Raw genomic sequence first — 26,352 nt, forward strand, 5'->3', positions numbered from 1 at the left:
TTGTTTACTGAATCCGACCTGTAAATATACAAACATGTGTACAAAGACAACCTTCTTGAAATTGAATGATATAGTCTTTTTATCATAATGGGAATAATTGTATTGCTTGTAGATATTAATTTAGAAAACAGAACTGTGTCCTTTCAAGGTAGGTTTTGTAGATAAATCATTATTAGGAGGTATCTTTAAGACATAGATTACCGTAGGGTAGATTACCGTAGGGTAATGTGCAGCCAGACTGAATCGAACCTCAAGCCACAAAGTACCATTCCTGTTCTCTTCCACCCCGAAAAAACGTAATATATTTATATGTCATAATAATTTGTGTTCAGCTACAACATAGAAATCAATTTTTTTTATGTCTTGAAAGTTTTACACAAGATCTCGGTATAAAAAAAGAGAACTTTACCAAAGCTAAGTTGAATTATGATATAGGAGTTTTTGTATTTCAATATTTCAGGTGAACTGCATGCAGATCTCATGTTTGCTAGGTCAGATTGAGTTGGAAGGTAAACGTCCACCTCTGATGCTGAGTGGTAAAACCCTTCCGTCATTCCTATCATATGATGTTACACCTCGAGCGGGGGGATTTGTGACGGGAAGATTTTTAACGGGTATACGACAGCAGGAGTATTTCTTCCATTGCATGGCTGGGAGAGAGGTACTGTTACCTTTGGTATTAAAGTAAAAATGGCAATGTTCGGGTATTTTTTTCGCTCGTTCCCTGTAAATACCTGACAACTTTACTACATGAATTTGAAGGTGATACATTCTGTGAAATTGTTTAGAAAAGAAAGTATTGGATTCGTGACCTCTTCATCTATAGTCTTTTGCTTTGTTGTCATGTTACATTCCTACATATTTGATAAAATATACTTGCTAGAAGTTACCCTTTTGCAAATATGAAATATTTCAGGGCCTTGTAGACACCGCAGTGAAGACGAGTCGTAGTGGTTATCTACAGAGATGTCTAATCAAACATCTAGAGGGTATCAAAGTGAACTATGACCTTACAGTGAGAGACTGTGACAGCAGTGTTATACAGGTATAACTTTTATGTCTACAATGTATATATAGGCAGTATTATTATAGTGCGAAACTCATTGTCTTTATTTGGTATGTATGATGTGTTTAACCTTTAGCCTGTTGGCGGCAAGTGATTCTGCCTTTGTGACAATTGCAGACCAAGATCAGCCTGTACATTCATGCAGGCTGATCAAGGTCTGCACTGTTCACTATTCAGTCAGTAAATTTTCAGTAAAAACCCCTTCGAACAATAAATGATATTGCCAAAATTGAATGATGGACCAGTCCATTTTAGAAATTTAGCAGGGTAAGGGATAAAATTACTTGTCCTTCACCTCAGTAGATTTAAGCCCTGCTCACATTTCTCTGTGAATCAGACAAGAAGCTGGCCTTTGGGAAGAAACTAGCCTGTGGAAGTCTGCAAGTTTTACTTTAGTGCCTTTCCATGCCTGAAATCATGTATAGACGGAGGATCTTCCTGCAACATGAAAAAGCTGGTCAGCTGCCATATGACCTGAACTGTCGGGTCTTGCATTGCTAGTCTGCCTAGTTTCAGGTTAGAAAAGTATGATAAAGGTAGGAGGAGAACAAGACGTATCAATATGACATAAATTTATAACTGAAGTAGTGGAAGTTAAGAAGTGATAAATTAACCCTTTGAAAACAGAAAAATTAAGAATGTTCTTTTACAAGAAATGATATATTTTGATTTCAGTTTAAGTATGGAGAAGACAGTCTGGATATCTCAAAGGTGGGCTTCCTGATCCCGAAACAGTTCCCTTTCTTATTGTCTAACAAACATATCCTGGAAAACAAACAACAGAAAGTGCCATTTGATGAGTCGGAGGAAAAGAGAATTTCTAAATTAGAGAAGAAAGTAAGTGTTAAAGACATTTCATGTAAAATCAGTACTGAGAAATTATTAATATTCAGTTTTTTTTCTTGGTTTTAATGCTTGTGTCAATGCATGTAATAAAATTCTGACACATAGGAAAAAATTTTGTTTATCTGATCTTTAACTCTTGGTATACTGCTGGCGGCAATTGTATCTGTCTTTGCATCCAGTGCAGATCTAGGTCAGCCTGCACATCCGTACATACTGATCTTGATCTGCACTGTTTGCTGTTCAGTCAGTAAATCTTTAGTGAACACCCCTATGAACTATAAATGGTAATGTCCAAATTGAAAGATAGAGCAGTCCGTTTTAGAAACTTAGCAGGTAAGAGTTAAAATTTGAAATCCACATGAATATTAATAATTTTTTAACCATAATAATTGGCTAAATATAAGATAAAATACTGTGAAGTCATCAATATTCAGAGGTAACTAATTTCCTTTGAGTTTTTACAGTAACTGTTAAAAAATGATATTTTAACCAAATAAAGCATATCATTCTTCCAAATAATGCATTGCTTTTATTGATTGCAGATTCAAAAATGGCAGAAAAAGAATAACAGAGATGGTAGACAACTGGTGAGAAGATCAGGATTTCTGCAGTTCTGTCAGGATGTAGGAGATGACCTTGACATAACTGAGGACTGTGACACTGCACCTGGAAGGTCAGATAAAGACTGGCAGCTGTGTACATTGTGGAAAACCATAAGCGAAAAACAAAAGAAAAAGTAAGATTTATGTGTCCCTTTTGCTTTTTGAACCTCTTATTTGTTTTGGAAACGGGGGCTCCAATGTCCAAGTTTTAAGGTCGCTTACTTCAAATCACTTGCCCTTCATCGATGTGGATTCAAGCCTGACTCTGGGCATCAAATTCCTCATGTGAGGAAGCCATCCAGCTGGCTTATGGAAGGTAGTTGGTTCTATCTAGGTGCCCACTTGTTATGAAATAATGCACGGAGGGGCACTCAGGGGTCTTCCTCTGCCATCAAAGCTGGAAAGTCGCCATAATATCTATAATTGTGTTGGTGTGACGTTGAACCCAACAAAATAAATTGTTTTGGAAAGTATTCAATTATTGTTGGTAACAAGTTAGCTCTGGAAAGAAGCCCAACCGCAATGTCAGTCTAACTGAAGGCAAGGCATATTTTTGTCTTTGGCAATTTGATACATAACATTATGTCCATAATCGTTCATCCTTCAATTTAGATTCATGTGGAAGAGTTGCAGCTCCTTGCAGAATACAGAATGGCACTTTTTCTCTTGAACCATATGATGGATCTTCACTGAATTTGGTCCTTTCATGAACCTCTCCCAAGTATGTTCAAATGAATCTGCATGGTCCTTTTGAAGGGCTATAAGAACTAAAATGAGAAAAACGCATTCAGACTACATCTGATGAACCATTTGATTGATTTTCACCAAACTTCTTTTGAAGAACCCTTACATAGACTTCTTTTCAATTTGTTCAAATGGTTCTACTTGACCCCTTTTAGGGGCTGCAAGAGCTACCAAAAACACTTCAGAGTGACTTCTTCTCGTGAATTCCTTGATGGATCTTCACCAAACTTGGTCTGTAGCATCTTTGGATGGACCTTTCTGGGTTTATTTCTTGTGATTATGCTTGACTTTTCTTAGAGGCCTTTGGAGTTTCAGAAGAAAAGCAGTAGAACAACATACATGTAGCTTGATGGATTTTTGTATTTGTCACAAACATCTCAAGTTTCTGCTTCTTTTCCTCTGTCTTGTCTTATCTATCCAGATTAAGTTTTTCACACTAAACAAAATTGTTGCATTTAATGGTAAAGTGTGTCATGACAGTTATCATAGTTCATAAGGTCAAGGTGATGCGAGCGTCTTTACACAGCTGCTATGGCTCAATTGTTCTCCTTTCAGTATTCATCCATTTAACTATTTTACTGAGAAAGCTTTTATAAAGTTAAGCATGGCTGTCCTCAATCACCTCTTTGTTATGTCCTTACAGTTAAACCAAAATATGTATTGATGTAAAAGAGCTGAATAAGGTGTTTTACAGTATGTTTTCTTGTTTCAGGTATGAAAAGAAGTGTGTAAAATGTCCTGACCCAGTTCTGTCCAAGTTTTTACCCTATAGTCCGAATGTATTGCCAGAAAGACTTGGTGATATCATCAGGAACTATGCAAAGAAGAACACTGTAAGTAGGGTTGTGAAATTGCCTTGATAGCCTAGAGGTAGAGCATCGGCTTAGAGTGTGGGAGGTTGTGGGTTTGATCCTCCGCTGCGTTGTACCAAAGACGTGAAAAATGGTACCAGTAGTTCCATTGCTTGGCACTCAGCATTAAAAGGGAAACGGGCCTCTTCCCTCATACCCTCATGGTGATGGATTCCATCAGGAATGAGGTGTGGGGAGTGATTAATATAAGTTGTAGAACTTGCTTCCCAATCAACTTAAAATAAGTTAGTATAAACTAATCGGAAATAACTAGAAATATCCACATTTGAAATTACGTAGATCATTAATACATATCAGTAATTTTTCCCATTTAGGGGAATGTTGATGGGGCTTGTTAAGAAGTGAAAATTGTGTCATAACATCTAAAATTGGAAAAAATCATCTTTTAATGATAGCATATTCATAAATCACTTTAGAAGAAAATCACTTAGTGATTTGGTTGAAATTATATTAGCAAAAAAGAGAAAAAAAAATCTAGAGGGTAATTTTTGTCAAAAAATAGGGGGAAAACTTTGCTTTTTTGAGATTGAATTAGACTGATTTTCAACCCCAAAGACGCTGTATTTTAGAAGTAAAAAACAACATTATTCTGAGTACTTCCTGTAGACTTTTCCACAGTTAAAGAATTAAAATATGTAAAGATTATTTCTTACAGTATTCTATATGTGAAAAACGTGAAGTTCATAAACTGTACAGGTTTGTAGATTCTATATTGATATTGATACCCGTTATGTACAAAATCAGTGAATGGTTTATAAAACCAAACCTCTGGCAGTAGTGTTGATATAACATGATTACATACAAAATCAGTAAAGGGTTTATAAACCAAACCTCTGGCAATAGCGCTAATATTACATGAGTAGTTGATAATTCTAACACTTTTAAGATTTTCTTTTAGATAAGCAAAGAAGGATTTTAACATGTATTGTCTTGTCGATTAGAGCATGTTTCACAAAATGACCTACTTTTGGCTATTCTTTACTCCCTTTTATTTAAAACCGCATTTTATTCCAGATTAGTATCCCTTCCTGGTGTAATTCGAACATGTTAGAATGGAAGTAGATTTTAGTTTTGTGTTCTTTGTTGGCAAATAAAACACATTTTTGTTCAGATGTGTCTTATTAGATTACTACTCATCCGAACTCAAAACTGTGTTTTATTTGCCAACAAAGCATGCAAAACTAAACTATATTGCCCAAGTTAATATTGTCTCTGAATAAATAGTCGCATTTGTATAAAAAAATATGCTTTAATACTTGTTTTCCAAATGCTGCAGTATAATATGAACTTAAAAAAAGTCCTGAGTTTATTTACAAAACAATGTTTTTCTTACTTTATACTTTTAACTTAGGGCCTCCATGGCTGAGTGGTTAAGATCATTGTCTTCAAATTACCTGTCTTACCTGTCTCTACTTAGGGCGTGGCTGTAGAGTTCTCTCATGTGAGGAAGCCATCCAGCTGGCTTATGGAAAGTCAGTGGTTCTACAGAGGTGCTCACCCTAATCTAAAATAGTGCCTGGACAGGCATCTGGGATCTTCCTTCACCATCAAAAGCTGGAAAGTCGCCATATGACCTATGACTTTCTTGTTGTTGTTACATTAAACCCAGCCTGCCCACTTAGCTCAATAGGGAGAGCGCAGATTGCGGGGTTGTGTTCGATCCCCAGGCGGGGCACATGTTCTCCGTGACAGTTTGATAAAAGACATTATGTCTGATATCATTCGTCCTCCACCTCTGATTCATGTTGGGAAGTTGGCAGTTACTTGCGGAGAATAGGTCTTACTAGTTAGTTTCACTGCCCGCTGTTACATAACTGGAATACTGTTGAAAAATGGGGTTAAACCCAAAACAAACAAACAAACATTAAACCCAACCAAAAACTTTATATATACTTCAGCCAGGTTGAATGGTAAGACTTCCTTCCTGTTTATGTTTTCAGGATGAGGAACAGTTCAGTCAGTTGATGAATATGAAAGTACAACAGTCAGTCATAGAACCAGGAGAAGCTGTGGGCCTGTTATGTGCTCAGGTATGCTGTAAAACAAGATATTTCAGCAAGGCTAAATACTTGTTACTTTTGTACCACCAGATAAAAATTGTACAGGGTAATTTTTATGAGGTGTTTGTCTGCCTGTCTTGTAATTCCTTTCAGAAGTTACCAGCCAAAAACAGTTTTGATTTTCAAATAATTACTTATAATATTCACTATGATAATGCAAGAAAAATCATGTATGACTCCGGTAATTACACAGAAGTTCAAGGTCACATTTGGAGATATAAGGCTAAACTGCTTGACTTCTTGTGTTCTCCATATCTGAAATTCCATAAAACAAGCATGAATGCATAGATTCAGCCTGTCGTTCAAACCAATAATACTGACCAAAAAGATAATGCGTTATTCCACGATCTGTTACCTTTGTTGCTTAGAAGCGCCATTGTGTGTCGCAAGCTTACCATAGGTAAGTACATGCAGATTGTAAAGTTCTAAATAAAAACAATATTCTTTTAGGTTTCCTTCACGGGCTTGTGTGAAAAAAGAGATGCTTTACATATGAAATGTAAATCTGAAATAAGAAAAGGAGTGATCTGAAAAAATTCAGTAGCCCAATAGAATGTGGGCATTCCTTATCAGAAAAACAGATCTATGCATTGTATACCTCCTCAAGACAATTTGCAGATACTCCTGTTATTAGGTCGAAAATCAAGGTCACACTTGACGGTTAGAAGTCAAATTGTTTTATTTCCAACTATATGTTGTCCAAATATTTACACATAAATGTTTACCATCAGAATATGACAGGAATCAAATAGGTTTATGTCCATTTTATAAAGCTAGCATCAGTTGTTAAGATGATGTGAATTTAGCACAAAATTAGTTGCAGTATCAAGGACATGCAGTAATATATGGACACCATTGAAGGTCAAACTCAAAGGTCATAGGTCAGAAACAATAAACCTTAACTTTATCAAAATAACTTTTAGGGATATTGATCACAATCAGTGATTACTTTAGTTGAACGTAGAATTAGTTTTTACAGTTGAATATTCAAGATGTTTGGCCAGCTTGTGAATTATATAGGACTATTTATACCATTTATAGCACTTACACAAGTATTTATTTTCATGTATATAGTGCATTAGAAAAAAATGCAAAAATATATCCTTTGAAAAATTTTCTGATTGTACAGCTCACTAAAATCTTTTGTTTAATTTACATTGATTTCTTAGTAATATCAATCCACTTATATCTAAATAGCATTCTGTAACCTTTAGCCTGCTAAATTTCTAAAATGGACTGGCCCACCATTCAGTTTGGGCAGTACCACTTACTGTTCAAAAAGGTGTTCACTGAAAATTTACTGATTGAATAGCTAACAGTGCAGATCTTGATCCGTTCAGACTAATCATGGTCTGTACTGGTCGCAAAGGCAGAATCACTTACTGCCAGACAGCATTCTCTAAAAATTGAAATCAGCTAATTAAAAGTTATTATTATACCTACATAATTAAATTATAAATAATATAAAAGTGTTTGTCTAGTGTATTTCTTATGCCAGTCACTTCATGGCTTAAAAATAGAAGAAATACAGTATTAACAAATGCAATAGGGAGCTTAAGTGCAGTTGAACATGATTTTCTTTTTTGTTAACAGTCTATTGGTGAACCTTCCACACAGATGACTTTGAATACATTTCACTTTGCTGGTCGAGGTGAAATGAACGTGACCCTCGGTATCCCCCGGTTACGAGAAATTCTTATGGTTGGAAGCAAGAACATAAAGACCCCGGCATTAGATATACCTGTTCTACCAGGTGATGATATTAGAGAGAAAGTTAAACAACTGCAGAGGAGACTAACAAAGGTTAATCTGAATGAGGTAGGAATTTCTAAAATTTAACCCTTACCCTTCTGAATTTCTATAATGATCATGTCCATCTTTCAATTTGGACAGTACCATTAACTGTCAAAAGGGGTGCTAACCAAAAAGATACTGACTGAATGGCGAACAGTGCAGATCATAATCAGACTGCATGAATGTGCAGGTTGATCATGATCTACACTAGTCTTAAAGGCAGAATCAGTCGTGTCCAGCATGATAAGGGGTAAAAAATATTTCTTAAATAATCTTCCCATAATACCCTGAAATCCTGAAAATAAGCCGCGGCTTATTTTAAATTTTCGTAAGGATTTGGCGGCTTATTATCGAGACCGGCTTATTTTTGAGTCCGGCGAACTTTTGAGAATATATATTCGGTAACGGTTTAAAACCGGCGTATTTTCGAGTACCGACATACTGAAGATACGGATGTCATATTTTAGCTTATTAGTACAAAGATCGACGTTGGTAAATACTTCTGACATACCTGTTTTATTACAATTTCTTTATGAAAATAATCCGAAGCTAACAGGTAATTACCCATTAAACAGTTTTGTCTAACAAACAAATACACCTAGATCATTTAATCGTCCAACGTGTATGAGTAACTTACACAATAGGTGTTAAACACCCCATTGTGTTATAAGGATCGGTTATGATAATTAGTAGAAATGACATACCTATTTTATTACAATTTCTTTATGAAAATAATCCGAAGCTAACAGGTAATTACCCATTAAATAGTTTTGTCTAACAAACAAATACACCTAGATGATTTAATCGCCAAACGGGTATGAGTAACTTACACAATAGGTGTTAAACACTGCATTTTGTTATAAAGATCGGTTATAATAATTAGTAGAAATGACGTGACAAGAAGTTTAAATTTGTCCAGGGTTTTAAAAATTAGCACAACTTCCATTGTTTTAAGTGCTTTTTAGCTCACCTGTCACATAGTGACAAGGTGAGCTTTTGTGATCACCCTTCGTCCGTCGTCCGTCGTGTGTTCGTGCGTCCGTGCGTGCGTCCGTCCGTCCGTCAACAATTTCTTGTCTGCACGATAGTGGTTTCATTTATGATTTTATTTTAACCAAACTTGCACACAACTTGTATCACCATAAGATCACGGTTCCTTTCTTGAACTGGCCAGATCCCATTATGGGTTCCAGAGTTATGGCCCCTGAAAGGGCCAAAATTAGCTATTTTGACCTTGTCTGCACAATAGCAGCTTTATTTATGATTTGATTTTTACCAAGCTGGCACACAACTTGTATCACCATAAGATCTTAGTTCCTTTCTTGAATTGGCCAGACTCCATTATGGGTTCCAGAGTTATGGCCCCTGAAAGGGCCAAAATTAGCTATTTTGACCTTGTCTGCACAATAGCAGCTTCATTTATGATTTTGTTTTAACCAAACTTGCACACAACTTGTATCACCATAAGATCTCGGTTCCTTTCTTGAACTGGTGAGATTCCATTATGGGTTCCAGAGTGATGGCCCCTGAAAGGGCCAGAATTAGCTATTTTGACCTTGTCTGCACAATAACAGCTTCATTTATGATTTGAATTTAATCAAACTTGCACACAACTTGTGTCACCATAAGATCTCGGTTCCTTTCTTGAACCGGCCAGATCCCATAATGGGTTCCAGAGTTATGGCCCCTGAAAGGGCCAAAATTAGCTATTTTGACCTTGTCTGCACAATAGCACCTTCATTTATGATTTGATTTTAACCAAACTTGCACACAACTTGTATCACCACAAGATCTTGGTTCCTTTATTCAACTGGCCAGATTCCATCATGGGTTCCAGAGTTATGGCCCCTTGAAGGTCCAAAATTGGCTATTTTGGCTTTTGCAGCCATATAGAGACTTCATGTATGGTTTTATTTGATACAAACTTCCAAAATACCTTCAACAACAAGAAATCTTGGATTCCACGACAAATCAGATCCAATCATAGGTTCCAGAGTTATTTTATATCTGATTACCTCCCCTGATTGTAATCAAAATGGATTTATATCAGTAAGTACTTACAGGACTTATTTGAAATTTCATTATTGTTATAAGTTGGACTGAGACAATCAGGGTAGATAACTATGGACTGATTTTATGTCAAATTACCTCCCTTTATTTCAAATTAAAATTGTTATATCTCCATAACTAATGAAGATACTGATCTGAAATTTCATTTATGTCAACAGATTTATTTGGCAGATCCTTCTTTTGTCCACTTACAATATTTTTTTTTTAATTACTTCCCTTTTACGTTACTATAAATAGCTTATTTTTAGTAACTTTTTTATTATTGGCTGTAGGGAAAAACCGAGACCACTTTTCTGTGGTACAACATGGATGGTACCTCCAATTTTTAGGTGTATTTTAACATATCTATACCTTGTAAGATTTTTTTTTCTTTCTGGTTAAATTTCTTCCCTTTGTTGTTCCTGTCCTTTGGACTTAGATATTTTTTCTGAGGACCTTCTAGTCCTCAAGTGCAATGATAACAGGTGAGCGATATAGGGCCATCATGGCCCTCTTGTTTTTAAATTCGAAACTATGTTTTATTGCTAATACATGTGGAAATAATTTGGCTGTGTACACGTTGGCAACTTTTGCTATCTTTCATGGTGTCCTAACAAAGTACTTGATACTATTACAGATACCAAAATTACGGACGGCTTATTTTTGAGTGCGGCTAATTTATGTGTCCGTTTTGCCTGTAGTGAAATGGTGGCTTATTTTTGAGATGGCTTATTTTTAAAACCGGCTTATTTTCGGGATTTCAGGGTATGATTAGTTTTACTAGGTTCTGGAAAGTTTCCTAAGCTGTACCTTTGAAATAAAAGAAAACTTACTATCATCATTGGAGATTTTTAGAGTGATGTATAACTAATGTTTGGATCTTACAAAATGAAGCCACAATTCATGAAAAATTCTGTTCTGTATTTAGGTGATCAAACAGTAAATCTTAACCATTACCCTGCTAAATCCCTAAAATGGACTAGTCCATCATTCAGTTTGGGCAGTACCATTTACTGTTCGAAGGGATGGTCACTGAAAATTTACTGACTGGATAGCGAACAGTGCAGACCATGATCAGCCTGCATGGATGTGCAGGCTGATCATGGTCTGCTCTGGTCGCAAAGGGATAATCACTTGTTGCCAGCAGGCTAAAGGTTAATTTCTCAAAAGTATGACTTTATATGACTCTTGTTTATTCTAATGTTTATATTGGTTCAAATGACAATTTATAGATAATATAGCTTTTAGATATCTTCTCTTCTACAGGTAATCCAAAATATACAAGTGTGTGAATGGTTGGCTATTAAAGGCAAAATAAGAGCGTAAGTTTGTATTATTAGACCCCAAGATACAAAGTATGTGATTGCTATTTTGGAGTCATGCATGTCTGACCATTTGTTAGCTCGACTATACGAAGTATAAGGAGAGCTATCCTACTCGCCCCGGCGTCGGCGTCGGCGTCTTTCCGCGTCCCCACCTTGGTTAAAGTTTTGGTGCACTTTCTCTTTTTTCAACTTATCTCTGTAATTACTTGAAGGATTTGATTCAAACTTGAAATAGTTATTCCTCATCATCATCCACATCATCTAACATAAGGGCCATAACTCTGGCACCAATATTTCATGAATTATCCCCCCTTTTCACTTAGATTTTCAGGTTAAAGTTTTGATGCACTTTCACTCTATCTCTGTTATTACTGAATGGATTTGATTCAAACTTAAAATAGTTGTTCAACATCATCACCCACATCATATGACACAAGGTGCATAACTCTGGCACCATTTTTTCATGAATTATTCCCCCTTTTTACTTAGAATTTCAGGTTAAAGTTTCGGTGCACTTTCTTTCTACCTCTTTTATTACTGAATGGATTTGATTCAAACTTAAAATAGTTGTTCAGCATCATCACCCACATCATATGACACAAGATGCATAACTCTGGCACAATTTTTCATGAATTATTCCCCTTTTTACTTAGAATTTCAGGTTAAAGTTTTATGCACATTCACTCTATCTCTGTTATTACTGAATGGATCTGATTCAAACTTAAACATTTGTTCAACATCATTACCCTTATCATATGACACAAGGTGCATAACTCTGGGACCAATTTTTCATTAATTATTCCCCCTTTTTACTTAGAATTTTAGGTTAAAGTTTTGATGCACTTTCACTCTATCTCTGTTATTACTGAATGGATTTGATTCAAACTTAAAATAGTTGTTCAACATCATCACCCACATCATATGACACAAGGTGCATAACTCTGGCACCATTTTTTCATGAATTATTCCCCCTTTTTACTTAGAATTTCAGGTTAAAGTTTCGGTGCACTTTCTTTCTACCTCTTTTATTACTGAATGGATTTGATTCAAACTTAAAATAGTTGTTCAGCATCATCACCCACATCATATGACACAAGATGCATAACTCTGGCACAATTTTTCATGAATTATTCCCCTTTTTACTTAGAATTTCAGGTTAAAGTTTTATGCACATTCACTCTATCTCTGTTATTACTGAATGGATCTGATTCAAACTTAAACATTTGTTCAACATCATTACCCTTATCATATGACACAAGGTGCATAACTCTGGGACCAATTTTTCATGAATTATTTCCCCTTTTTACTTAGAATTTTAGGTTAAAGTTTTGATGCACTTTCACTCTGTCTCTGATATTACTGAATGGATTTGATTCAAAATTAAAACAGTTGTTCAACATCATCACCCACACCATATGATGCAAGGTGCATAACTCTGGCATCAATTTTTCATTAATTATTCCCCCTTTTTACTTAGAATTTTAGGTTAAAGTTTTGATGCACTTTCACTCTGTCTCTGTTATTACTGAATGGATTTGATTCAAACTTAAAATAGTTGTTCAACATCATCACCCACACTATATGACACAAGCTGCATAACTCTGGCACCAATATTTAATGAATTATGCCCCTTTTTGCTTAGGATATACTTATATAGTGTTTTGATACATTTTTTCTTTACCTCTCTTATTACTTTAAGTTGATATTTTTGACATAGACTCAGGCTATTGTGCAATATCTTCATCCACAATTGGAGTCATTAAACACTCCAGTGACAGCTCTAGTTTCCTCAGGTGTGCCCAGTTTCACTATCCAGCATCGAAATAGTCGAGCGCGCTGTCTCCTGTGACAGCTCTTGTTGTATATCCTTCTGTCTGAACGTCTGTATTTGTGTTTGCTCCATATCTTGTTAACATGTAGTACTTGTGCAGAGTGCACAACCAAGGTCGCTAAGTCCAAGGTCAAGGTCATACTTGAAGGTCAAATGTCAGTAGCTTAAGTTTGTGTCTGCTCCATATCTATTAAATCACTTGGAAGGCTTTTAATTATGCTTGCAGGAAGTATTGACCTTATTAAGATGGTGTGCCAAGAGCACAGCCCAGGTCATTGGTCAAAGGGCAAGGTCACACTTAGAGGTCAAATGTCAGGTAGCTTAACTTCATGTTCGCTCCGTATCTTCTAAACTGCTTCAAAGATTTTCATAAAACTGACATCAAATATTAACATCATCAAGGTGAAATGCAGAGTGAGAACCTAGGTCACTAGATCCGAAGTCAAGATCACACTTGGAGGTCAAAGATCAGATGGCTTAAATATGTTTCTACCCTACAACATCTTAATCTCTGGAACGATTTTCATAAAACTAGCATCAAATGTAAACCACATCAGGAAAGTTTGCTTAGTCTACAATGCAGATCACTACATGCAAGGTCAAGGTCACACTTAGAGGTCAAAAAGCTAAAATTTGTGTCTGCTCCATATATTCGCTAGCCATTGGAAGGATTTTATAAATATTTTAATGAATATGTCTATATGTCAAAGTAATTGTGTTCAGTGATAATTCAAAAAGCATTAACCTGGAAATTTGATCGTAAACCTTTTATTTTGGTTTATTTTTAGCTCATGCTGAGCTCTTGTGACTGCCCAATGCCCGTCATGTGTCGGGCGTCCTGTGTCCGTCAACATTTCTTAACGAAATCTTCTTCTTGAAAGCCACTGGGCAGAATTACACCAAACTTCACAGAAATGATCCTTGGGTGGTCCCCCTTCAAGTGTTCAAAGAAGTGAATTCCGTGCAGAACTCTGGTTGGGAAACTTAAAACCTTCTTGTCCAAATTCGCAAGGTGTATAGCCTTTATATTTGGCATGTGACATCATCTAATGGTCCTCTTTGAAGATTGTTCGAATTGTGTACCTGGGGTGAAAAGAGGCCCCGCCCAGAGGGTCCGAAGTTTTACATAGACTTACACTGGAAAAAAATTTAAACATTTTCTTGTCTAAAACCACAAGACCTAGGCCTATGATATTTGGTATGTAGCATTTCTGTGTGATCCTCTTCCAAAATTGTTAAATTTATTACCAAGGGGTGAAAAAAGGCCCTGCCGCAATGGGTCTCAAGTTTTACATAAACTGCAAGGCATAAGCTTTTGATATTTGGTATGTAGCATTTTCTAGTGCTCCTCTAACAAAATTGTTCAAGTTATGCCCCTGGGGTGAAAAGAGGCCCCACCCTGGGGGTCACAAGTTTAACATAGACTTGTATAAGGAAAAAAAAACCATCTCCTTGTCTGAAAGTTCAAGGTCTTGGCCTTTGATATTTGGTATGTAGCATTGCCTAGTTTATCTCTAACAAGATTGTTCAAATTATGCCCCTCTGGGGGTCACTTGTTATATGAGTTATATAGGAAAAAATGCATAAAAAATTATCAGGTCATTTTTCTTAGACTGTTCAGTTATAATTACCTGATTACCTCAAGCGATTAGGGGTTACCTGACTGACCTTGACCTATTGACCTTTCTTATTTTTTAAGATACAGCCTTGAAGTTTGGATGACATGTACAGTTTTGCACACCGATCTTAAAACTGACTTTCAGTGACCATGAATGTGACCTACTGACCTACTTTCTAAATATGTTATCATCAGTTTTCCATTTGAAACATGTGGCTCATATTACTCATGTGAGCAATCCAGGGTCATCAAGACCCTCTTGTTTTAAAGTATTAATGTCACTTAAATTGCAAATTGCCTGTACTCTTTACAGTTGTTTTATTTTTTACAGCCAGCGTAGTAGAGTGTTTAGAATACGAATGAACTTTCTGCCACGAGAATGTTACAAGGAAAGATTTGTTGTTGGACCGAACACGATCTTGAAGTTTGTAGAGAAGACATATATCAAGAAAATTGTACAGCTTGTCAGAGCGAAGATAAATGCCCAGAATAAGTAAGATGGCTTTTGAATTCATTTTTTAATTGAAGTTAAATTAAATGTTATCTGTAGGACAATTAAACAGTAAACTTGAAAACTCTTTGTTGTAGGTCATAAACTACACCAGTATAAGTTCTGTATCCATGCAGCAGTTTAAATATTTTAGGTTTAATACTAAACAGTAACAGGTCATCAAGCTGGCTTTTAGAATGTTGGTGTTCTATCCAGGTGCCTAGCTATACCCTGTTTGGCACATGGAGTTTTTCATCTGCCATTAAAAATTGAAGCACCACCAAATGGATTGAGCTAGTGTGACAACAAATGGTGAATGTTTTGGCTCTGTGATATACAATTTCACTAATCTGGTTGTGATATACAATTTCACTAATCTGGTTGTGATATACAATTTCACTAATCTGGTTGTGATATACAATTTCACTAATCTGTTCCTGTGGTCATGTCTTCCTGCAATTTTTTTTTCATCAGTTTCTGCATGCTCTTAATTTATGGTATGAAGGAGGAAGGGAATATACATTTTGTGTTAACCTTTAGCCTGCTGCCGGCTAGTAATCTTGCCTTTGCAACCAGAGCAGACCAAGACCAGCTTGCATTTCCATGCAGGCTGATCATGGTCTGCACTGTCCGCTATTCAGATGGTAAACTTTCAGTGAACACTTCTTCGAATAATAAATGGTGCTGCCCAAATTGAATGATAGACCATTCCATTTTAGAAATTTAGCATGGTAAAAGTTAATTAGCTTTAACCTTTTTAGAAACCATTTCTATGTTGTAGATGTTATTGACTATGTTTATTACCTTTTTCCATTATAGATTGCTATCATCAGGAACTCAGAAACGAAGACTTCAACCTCGTTCTACAGAAGATTCAGAATTCTCTAATGTTGGAGCGAACATGGATGATGATGAAGAGGAAGCTATGGATGCTGACGATGGTGATGAAACAGCAAACAATCAAAAGCATAAGAAAATGGAGGAGCATGAATACGACGATGAAGATGAGAATTCTAGAGATTCCTTTGATAAAGAAGATGAAGGTATTTATAGTAATGTTGAAGTCACAGGACATTTTGGTGGACAGTTCCATTCTTTAAAATCAGTGTTGTTTCTTTTGTTGTTTTGTTGAGTTTGACATTGCACTTACATAGTTATAGGTCACATTGCATCTTTCTAGCTTTTCATATTGGAGAAAGGCCCCATGGTGTCTGTGAGCATTATTTTAGACATGGTCCGACACCCGAGTAGAAGCACCGACCTTACGCAAGTCAGCTGTATTGCTTTCTCGCATGAAAGGGGCCAACACCTTGAGTGAGGTTTCGAACCCACAACCGTGAAGGACAAGTGAATTGAATTCAGCGACCTTAACCACTAGGCCAGGGAGGCCCCTCAACTCTTAGAGCTTGAGTCTTTTCTTAAAAAAAAACCTTTGTAGGTTTTACTTTTCATATGACAGGCTCTACAGTAGGCTTCATAGGAAGAGAACAAAGTTTTGAATCAAGTGAGGCAAATGAGCCGTGCCATGAGAAAACCAACATAGTGTGTTTGCAACCAGCATGGATCCAGACCAGCCTGCGCTTCCGCGCAGTCTGGTCAGGATCCATGCTGTTTGCTTTCAAAGCCTATTGCAATTAGAGAAACCGTTAGCGAACAGCATGGATCCTGACCAGACTGCACGGCTGCGCAGGCTTGTCCGGATCCATGCTGGTTGCAAATGCACTATGTTGGTTTTCTCATGGTGTGGCTCAAATGTTTTCAGTTATGACGTTGATTGTAGTTGACATGTCTGAAGTGACTCGCAATCCACCACAGGTTCATGTGGAGAAATTGTAGGTTATTTGCAGAGAACAAGTTGATACTGGTTAAAGAAAACGTTTCACTGATATACTTTTGAAAACAAAACAACATAAGACGGAACTAAATTAAGAACTAATGAGATTTCTTAAAGCTGTTTTAATTGATAGTCATAATTGGATTTAAAGTATTTTGATCTGGTATGACTTTCAAGTAAGATACTTTTACATATTTAAAACATTATATAACATGCTGTTGTAAGAGGAAATTTCATAAACTAAATGTAGTTCAGGTTCTCAGATGAGTAGTTAAGAGCAACCATAATCCACTGGTATTGAAACTGGTTTTCTTATCTCATAATTGTTATTGACGTGATTTATTCTATATTTTTGTAGAAGAAGATGTAGATATGGAAGATGAAGTTCCAGAAACAGAAGATATAAATGAAGAACTGATTGCGGAGTATGAAGTGAAAGATAAAGACCATCCAGAAGCTAGAATAAATGTAAGTCCAATGGTTCAGAAGTTGCAGATCTGAGTCTTTATCAGTTTAGAAATTCTCTCTGGAAGCTGACCCTTTCTGTTGGAAAATCAACTATTGAATATCACTGGCCAGGTGGTTTAGGTGACTCAAATAGTGGTTTCAAACAAACTGTGGTTGAATTATTTCATTTTGGGTTATATGAAAGGTCAGTAGTGCTACACAGGTGATGTCAATGTCTGAAGTAATACTGGGAGGGGCTCATTGGGGCCTGCCACTGCTGTTCAAAGCTCTTCAGTAGCCTTATGGTAAAGCACCTGTTAAGGAAAATGTGGATTTACTCCCCGGCTGTGTCATACCCAAGACCTGGAAAATTGGTAGCAGTAGCTCCCTTGCTTGGTGCACAGCATTAAAGGGAAATTGGCTTCTTTAGGTGGCAGATACATCAGGATAGATCACTAGCTTGACAACCATTACATAACTGACTGTTAATATTGACCTTGACCCTGCTAAATATTTGTGGAACTCTTAGACTGCAAAACTTTGGTTAAAAACTATCTCTGAACACATACCAAATGAATCTTCATTTCTGATTTAAACTTGGGCTATGAATATAGACTAGATGCAAATAAAGGTGACTTTTTGGCTCTTCCGAGCGTGGCCTTTAAGTACATGTTTGTATATATATTTACACTTATATATAAACTTAGTAGTATTATACTTGCTGTCTGTATTTCAGGCTGTCCTACAACTTGGAGCAGAAGTTGAACATTACAGATATGATATAAAGAAAAAACTGTGGTGTGAGGTCACGATCAGTGTAAGTATACTGAAAATGCTGGATTAGGTATAAGTGTTGTTTGTAGCAGGCAGCAGTAGAGACTAGACTATTTGTACAGCCTGCATTTCACCTAATAACCCACTTCACTCTAAACCATACCCCAAGCTATTTGAGGCAGATGTGCTCCTGCGATGACAAAATGGCTGGTGTCCATTGTTCTCCACTTAGGCTTCATGTGGAGTAGTTGTGAAAAGCTGACCACATGAATTGAATTTGTTGTCTCGCCCCTGTTATATGAACTGAATTGCTGTTAAAAAATTACCTCAACCCATGTCGAGAGAACAAACGAAACAAATACCAGATTTAGCTGGTGTTGCATACAGGTAACTTTTTCAGGTGTGAGTTGGTACTGTCTTAATGATGTTTTGAATAAAACATATCTGAAGTCATTCAGCTTTCAACTTGTAATTATCTGCGGGGACGTTTATAGTTACTTATGGAGAACACAGTATTAATCAAAGAACATATATTTGACAGACTACAAATATTGTTACACCCTAAAAGAATATTTGAGCCGTGCCATGAGAAAACCAACATAGTGGGTATGCGACCAGCAAGGATCCAGACCAGCCTGCGCATCCGCGCAGTCTGGTCAGGATCCATGCTGTTCGCTTTCAAAGCCTATTACAATTAGAGAAACCGTTAGCGAACAGCATGGAGCCTGACCAGACTGCGCGGATGCGCAGGCTGGTCTGGATCCTTGCTGGTCGCATACCCACTATGTTGGTTTTCTCATGGCACGGCTCATTTAATGTTGTAAGGTGTGCTTACGTAGTTTCATTTTAGGTCCCCACTTTTTAACAACCTGTTATGACCCTAGATGCCTTTCCAGACATTGAGCCCGCCGGCTGAGCTCAGTAGGTAGAGCGTCGGTCTATGGATTGTGGGGTCGCGAGTTCGATCCTCGGGCGGGGCGTATGTTCTCTGTGTCTATTTGATAAACAACATTGTGTCTGAAATCATTTAGTCCTCCACCTCTGATTCATGTGGGGAAGTTGGCAGTTACTTGCAGAGAACAGGTCTGTACTGGTGCCCAGGAACACTGGTTAGGTTTACTGCCCACCGTTACATGAATGAAATACTGTTGAAAAACGGCGTTAAACCCAAAACAAACCAACAAATCTCCAGACATTGGTTCAGGTGTGGTCAAGCACCCGGGTAAATCCACTAAAATGTGAGCCAGCTACATCACATACAAGGTTTGATCCAACAGCTATACCCCAGAAGTGATTTAAAGTCCGCAACTGTGACCATGTGGCCAAGAGCCCTGGCATAGTTTTAGATTTGATATGAATTTACAGCTAATAATTCATGACTATCCACCAGGGGCCTTCCTCCACCATCAAAACTGGAAAGTGGCCATACAACATATAATTATGTCAGTCCGATGTTAAACCCAGCAAAACAAAACAAAAAAATTCATGATATGAAATGAGAAAACTAATGACAAGATTTTGTTACAGTTTCCGTTACAAGACAGTAAGATTGACTTGCTGGCGTTGTTAGAGTCGGACATAAAGAAGCATGTAGTGTATGAAGTACCGGGAATATCACGCTGTATTCTTGGTGAACAAGATGGTCCGTATGGCAAAGAAATGCATCTAAAAACTGAAGGAATTAACATGCTTGTAAGTTTATTTTGTTTATGCCAGCTAACGACCACCTTTGAACAGAGACCAATGGACTGTGACCAGTTTCATTTCCAAATTAAGTATCTTCAGTTCTTTTAACCTGTATATAGAGAACCACAGCAGATATAGACCACTTTTTGTCAATCCCAAGTGATGATATGAGATTAACAGTTAAACTGTAGTAGGCAAGACCCTGTGTGTCATTGGGCTATGACTTTATCTCCTGGGAAGACTTGTGTTCTCCAGATATAATTATGTAGAAGTTGGCAGTTACTTGAAGAGAACAGGTTAGTACTGGTACATAATCCAGGAACACTGTTTATGTTAACTCCCTTATGTAGCATAACTGAAATACTTCTGGAAAACATGAAACCAAAAACAAAGAAACAAACAGAGCAGTCGGCAAGATAAGTAAAATGCCATAACTTTATCAGTAATGAATTTTGATTTTTCTGTAATCAAATATGTACTTCTATAAAACTCTGAACTTTAACAAATTGGATAATAATTCTTGGTTTGAAGCATTTCATCTTTCTAACTTCTGTTTCTCTTGTCTGTTATAGGAGCTCTTCAGGAATGCAGATATTCTGGATATTAACCGTTTGTATTGTAACAGTATACATGACATGGCAATGATGTATGGTATAGAGGCAGCCAGTAGAGTTGTTATCAAGGTAAGGACGTTCAAAAATCATAAAGTTATTTTCCCTAGTACAGTATTTGTTATTCATAACCAATTAAAGGTCAGTACTGGTTTTTCCAGGAAAGATTGCTTCCCATGTATCTATGCCATATATCGACCATTTCAAAGAACCAGACTGCATTTTTGCAAAGAGCTAGTCTAAGTTAGCTGGACTGGCCTTTATCTAGTGGACTTCTGTTGCTCGGGTTCTCTGGTCAAATGGTTGCGTTTTTGTACTAGCAGAGGATGATTTTTGCATCCAAGTTGACTGTCTTATGAAAAGCACTTTTGAATGTGTTTATCGTGAAAAGGGTGCAGTAATTATTAAACCACCATGCAATTTATTTTAATGAACAGTAAATTCTTACCTTTACTGGTATTATTACCTATTCAGTTAATGAAGATATGTCTGTTCACAGAGACATTATTCTTCTAAAATTGCTATAACTAAAGTAGAACAACTTAAAGTTACTTGCCATAATATTGAAGTCATTTTCAACATTCAACAAAATGTTAGATTATGATATCAGACTAGGCAATTTGCAGTTTTTTATGTTTAGATTTCATTCCGTTACTTTATAACAGCTTATTTTCTATGGAGGACTTAAGATATAGTGAAATCGAAAGTAGACTGATAACCAAGAATGATATAATATATTTATGTAAATAATCCTTATTTCAAATCTCATTAAAATTTTGGTTAGAAAAATTTGATTTTTCTAGGATCTATACTGTGCTATTCATACAATCACTAAGTGTCATCGACGACAGTTAGTCAAATTCCGTTAATATATCAAAAAGTATACTTATTATAACCTTTATCAGCAGGGCTCCGGAAATTTTGATAACTCAATCGGTCCGAAACAAAAATCCTGACAACGGCGCTACCCCACTGCATTCCCAATATTACATATTTTGTAAAACGTGATAGAGTAAAGATATAATCATGTCATGCATTAAAACTGAGTTACCGGTCACCGCGTGTTTCCATACAATGAAGACAGTTATTCAGTGTTATGTGTGATTGTTACTTTGTTTAAATTTCGATTTTTTTCCGAGAAAATACTTGTAAGGATAAAATTACCGAGGCATTGACTCCGTGTGCGTAACTAGTCTAAAAGCCAACGCACGTGACCGGTACCGTATACACGGCAGATACTTTGTGATGTTTCCTCATTCTTTGACGGAATTCTATAAAATACAATTACATGACACATATTCTCTGCTAAACAGTCTCGGTATTTTAAGAATACTCTGCCGCGGACCGAATGTGTACGTTCTATGAATGCTGAGATCGAATTTCCCGCATGTATAGTACCAAAAGGTCACGCGTGTTGGCCACGGATATTTCATTTCACTTATGTTGTACTTCAATAAGCAGCTACATTTTAAAAGTTATATGTTCTCTTCTGATGTAAACAAAATTTCATTTTGAAACGTTTTTTAAAAGACCGATGTGATAAACAGCACCATTCCAGTTTTCTTTATCATTCGTGTTTGCCAGTCCATTTTTTTTTCTTTTTCTTTTTTGCACCGTCGGGTTGCAAAGACGATTTTCTGCACTTGTTTCAACTGGAGCCCCAACAAATGAATCTTGTAATTTTTTCAAATCAAGTAATTATAAAAAATATTTTGATTGGTTTTCCGTGTGATGTCTCATTAAATCAAAGACCTATAATGTACAATTATAGCTCTTTGATTAAATGCAGTGACCATTTGTTTTTTACCATGATGAAACATAGCCTTTTGAAATAAACCATCCGTCGGATTTTAAATAAAAGAAGTGGATCCCAGTCGAAATGATTTGGATCCAGTCAGACATATTTGGAAACCAGTCAAAAATGTTTAATACATTGCAGTCGGCTGTCTGCAAACATTAAAGGATGTGCCGCACTAGTACTGATTGCGTCACGTGCTAATTACGGACCGATTATCAAAGTGACAGTCAGACTGTTTGACACGTTTATTGATTATCTGAGGGTGCGACCAACAATTTCCTGCTTGGCAGTAGATGGTGTATTGAGATATCAGACAGAAATTTATACTTTTCTCCATTTTTACGGGACCGATTTTTTTTGTTTTTTCACTTTATGAATCGGTCTGAAAAGTAAAAAATCGGTCCAAAACCGACAAACCGGCAAATTTCCGAAGCCCTGTTTATCAGTGCGTCAGGATTGAAAGTTATATAATTTGACCACCTTAATCAAAAATAACTTTTTTTCTTCACCAAATTCAATCGAACTATGGAATGCACCTTTAAGTGTTCATGGTATTTCTGATTCAGAGAAAAGGTTATAGTACAGTATCTGTGATATTGTAATGCATGGAAAGAGCTGGAGTTATTGTTCAAGGAAGTGTGGCATCTGAGAAGTGACACTGACCTGCCATTACTCATTTCCTCGCCCATAGTCTTGTTCCAAGTACAGGAAAATCATTAATTTTTGTAGGGAAACTAATGTTCATGATTGAGTCAGCCTAAGAAATTCAGTTCCAACAAAGCAGTAATATTCCGACTTATTTTGTGTTTCAAAAGTCAGAATCCACAAATTTATAATTGTCCAAAAAGTCGAGAAATTTCAAATGTTTTCCCAGTGGGTCTCTGACAAATGTTCTTTGACAGAGTGAGGCACGAACCTGGGGCATAAAGTTTCTTTTTAGCTCGACTATTTGAAGAATAAATAGAGCTATTCTACTCACCGCAGCATTGGCATCAAAGTTACAACCAGTCCACATTTTGACAAAGTCTTTTGAGGTAAAGCTTTCAAACTTCCAACACATGTATACCATAACCATGTCTAGTTTTAGGCAAAAGTTCAAAACTCCTTTGAGGATTGTGCCTTTTAACTTAGAAATCTTAGTGAAGGTTTTTGTAACAGTCCACATTTTGTGTAAAGTGTTTGACATATGGCTTTTAAACTTTTATCACTTGTTTATGATTACATTTTCTATCTGTAGGCAAGAGAATGTAACTCTGTCAACTATTTTGACTGAAATTGCCCTTCTTTGACTTTGAAATTGGTACAATTTTTGTACAAGTCTATGTTTTGTCAGATAGTTACTATTTGAGATGTGGCTTTGAAACTTTGAACAATTGTTTATCATCATGATTTCTATCTGTAGGAAAGAGAAAATAACTCTGTCAAATATTTTGGTTGAATTATGGCCCCCTTGGACTTGGAAATTTGTTCAGTTTTCGTACAAGCCCATGTTTTGTCAAAACTATTTAATATGTGGCTTTGAAACTTTGAACACTTGCTTATCATCTTTATTTCCATCTGTAGACAAGAGAACATAAATCTGTCAAGTATTTTGGCAAAATTATGGCCCTATTTGGACTTACAGATTGGTTCAGTTTTTTTATAAGTCAATGTTTTGTAAACTATTTGACTTGTGGCTTTGAAACTTTGAACACTTGTTTATCATCATGATTTCCATCTGTAGGCAAGAGTACATAACTCTCAACTATTTTGGCTGAATTATGGTCCTTTTTGTACTTGGAAATCAATTTAATTTTTCATACCAGTCCATATTTTGCCTAATCTGTTTGTCATATGGCTTTGAAACTTTGACCACTTGTTTACCATCATAGTTTACATATATAGGCAAGATTACATAACTAGGACAAGGACATTAGCTGAGTTATGGCCCTTTTTGTACCCCCCGACAACAAAGTTGTAAGGGGGGGGTATACTGGTTTCAGGTTGTCTGTCTGTCTGTCAGTCTGTCTGTCTGTCCGTCTGTCCGTAGACGCAATCTTGTGCGCACCATCTCTCCTTATCCCCTTGACACAATTTAATGAAACTTCACACAATTGATCAGTACCAACAGTAGTTGTGCATGGGGCATGTTAGGTTCTTTTAGAAAAAAAATTTGCAGAGTTATGGGACTTTGTTTTTTTGTTACTATACTATATACATAGACGCAATCTTGTGCGCACCATCTCTCCTTATCCCCTTGACACAATTTAATGAAACTTCACACAATTGATCAGTACCAACAGTAGTTGTGCATGGGGCATGTTAGGTTCTTTTAGAAAAAAAATTTGCAGAGTTATGGGACTTTGTTTTTTTGTTACTATACTATATACATAGACACAATCTTGTGCGCACCATCTCTCCTCATCCCCTTGACACAGTTTAATGAAACTTCACACAAGTGATCAGTAACAACAGTAGTTGTGCATGGGGCATGTTAGGTTCTTTCAGAAAAAAAAATTTGCAGAGTTATGGGACTTTGTTTTTTGTTACTATACTATATACATAGACACAATCTTGTGCGCACCATCTCTCCTCATCCCCTTGACACAATTTAATGAAACTTCACACAAGTGATCAGTAACAACAGTAGTTGTGCATGGGGCATGTTAGGTTCTTTCAGCGACAAATATTGCAGAGTTATGGGACTTTGTTTCTTGCTAACATACTGTGTACATACAGTCTGCATATGCAGTCTTGTGCGTGCCTAATCTACCAAACCCTTGCACACAATTTAATGAAACTTCACACAAGTGATCAGTACAAACCCTAGTTGTGCATGGTGCATGTTACATTCTTTTAGATAAATATTCTGCATAGTTATGGGACTTTGTTTTTTTGTTACTATACTGTATACATACAGTCTATATACATACAGTCTACATAATTATGCAATCTTGTGTGCGTCAAATTGCAATGTACTGTGTCAGTGCATGCGGGGGGTACATTCATCACCTTTAGTGATAGCTCTAGTTTTGACATAGGAATTAATTAAGTTTCGCATTCTATATTTTGTCTTTGAAACTTTGAATTTGCTAACCATTGTGGTCCCAAATTGCCATATAGTGCAAGAACTGTCCAAATCCACAAATGCAGGTACATTGTTTGTCTTATCTGTTTTCCTTATATTGTCTGAAAATGTCTAGTAATATTTTGACCCCATACTTTCATCAATGCTTCGAATAGTCTAATGCACTGTCAACAGACAGCTCTTGTTTTAATTTCTCAAGAATGTTTTTCTAGGAAAAATTTCTGTATTTTGCTGAAAGTTATTTGCTTTTGTTCAACAGGAGGTACAAGCAGTGTTTGCAGCTTACGGTATCAACGTGGATTACAGACATTTATCCCTGTTAGCTGATTATATGACATTTGAAGGATCATATAAACCTTTCAATCGTGTTGCCATGGAAACCAATCCATCGCCTTTACAGAAAATGAGCTTCGAACAGACAATGAAGTTTTTAGTGGATTCTAGCGTAAAATGTCGAACGGACAGTTTGAAATCACCGTCTGCCCAAATTGTGCTAGGAAAGAATGTTTCTTGTGGAACAGGCTGTTTAGATTTATTTACACCACTCACTTTTTGAAATGTGAATCATTGTCACCAGCCCGCCTTGGTAACCATGGTAACCATTTGTGTTCAAGAATAAATTTGAAATATACTTCCTTAGGCTTGAGTTTGTTGTTTTCAGTTTATATAAAACAATAATTGAGCCGCGCCATGGGAAAACCAACATAGTGGCTTTGTGACCAGCATGGATCCAGACCAGCCTGCGCATATGTGCAGTCTGGTCACGATCCATGCTGTTCACTAACGGTTTCTCAAATTGCAGTAGGCTTTAAAAGTAAACAGCATGGATCCTGACCCG

The 26,352-nt window shown here is 36.5% G+C and overlaps 1 protein-coding gene across 1 annotated transcript in view; it reads left to right on the forward strand.

Annotated features, from left to right (window-relative positions):
• The window catches only part of LOC123551623 (DNA-directed RNA polymerase I subunit RPA1-like), a 61,819-nt gene extending 35,674 nt beyond the window's left edge, over positions 1–26,145 (forward strand). The window contains exons 20-34 of the mRNA XM_053541102.1: positions 461–661; positions 917–1,045; positions 1,742–1,903; positions 2,455–2,648; positions 3,971–4,091; positions 6,071–6,160; positions 7,784–8,008; positions 11,300–11,355; positions 15,139–15,300; positions 16,117–16,340; positions 17,490–17,599; positions 18,315–18,395; positions 19,880–20,044; positions 20,611–20,721; positions 25,774–26,145. Coding sequence (XP_053397077.1) covers positions 461–661; positions 917–1,045; positions 1,742–1,903; positions 2,455–2,648; positions 3,971–4,091; positions 6,071–6,160; positions 7,784–8,008; positions 11,300–11,355; positions 15,139–15,300; positions 16,117–16,340; positions 17,490–17,599; positions 18,315–18,395; positions 19,880–20,044; positions 20,611–20,721; positions 25,774–26,070 — 2,328 coding nt within the window. The 3' untranslated portion in view covers positions 26,071–26,145. The remainder of the gene's footprint in view (positions 1–460; positions 662–916; positions 1,046–1,741; positions 1,904–2,454; positions 2,649–3,970; positions 4,092–6,070; positions 6,161–7,783; positions 8,009–11,299; positions 11,356–15,138; positions 15,301–16,116; positions 16,341–17,489; positions 17,600–18,314; positions 18,396–19,879; positions 20,045–20,610; positions 20,722–25,773) is intronic.
• Positions 26,146–26,352: the final 207 nt, after the last annotated feature.

This window comes from Mercenaria mercenaria, chromosome 4 (assembly GCF_021730395.1).
Source record: "Mercenaria mercenaria strain notata chromosome 4, MADL_Memer_1, whole genome shotgun sequence".
Lineage (NCBI taxonomy): Eukaryota > Metazoa > Mollusca > Bivalvia > Venerida > Veneridae > Mercenaria > Mercenaria mercenaria.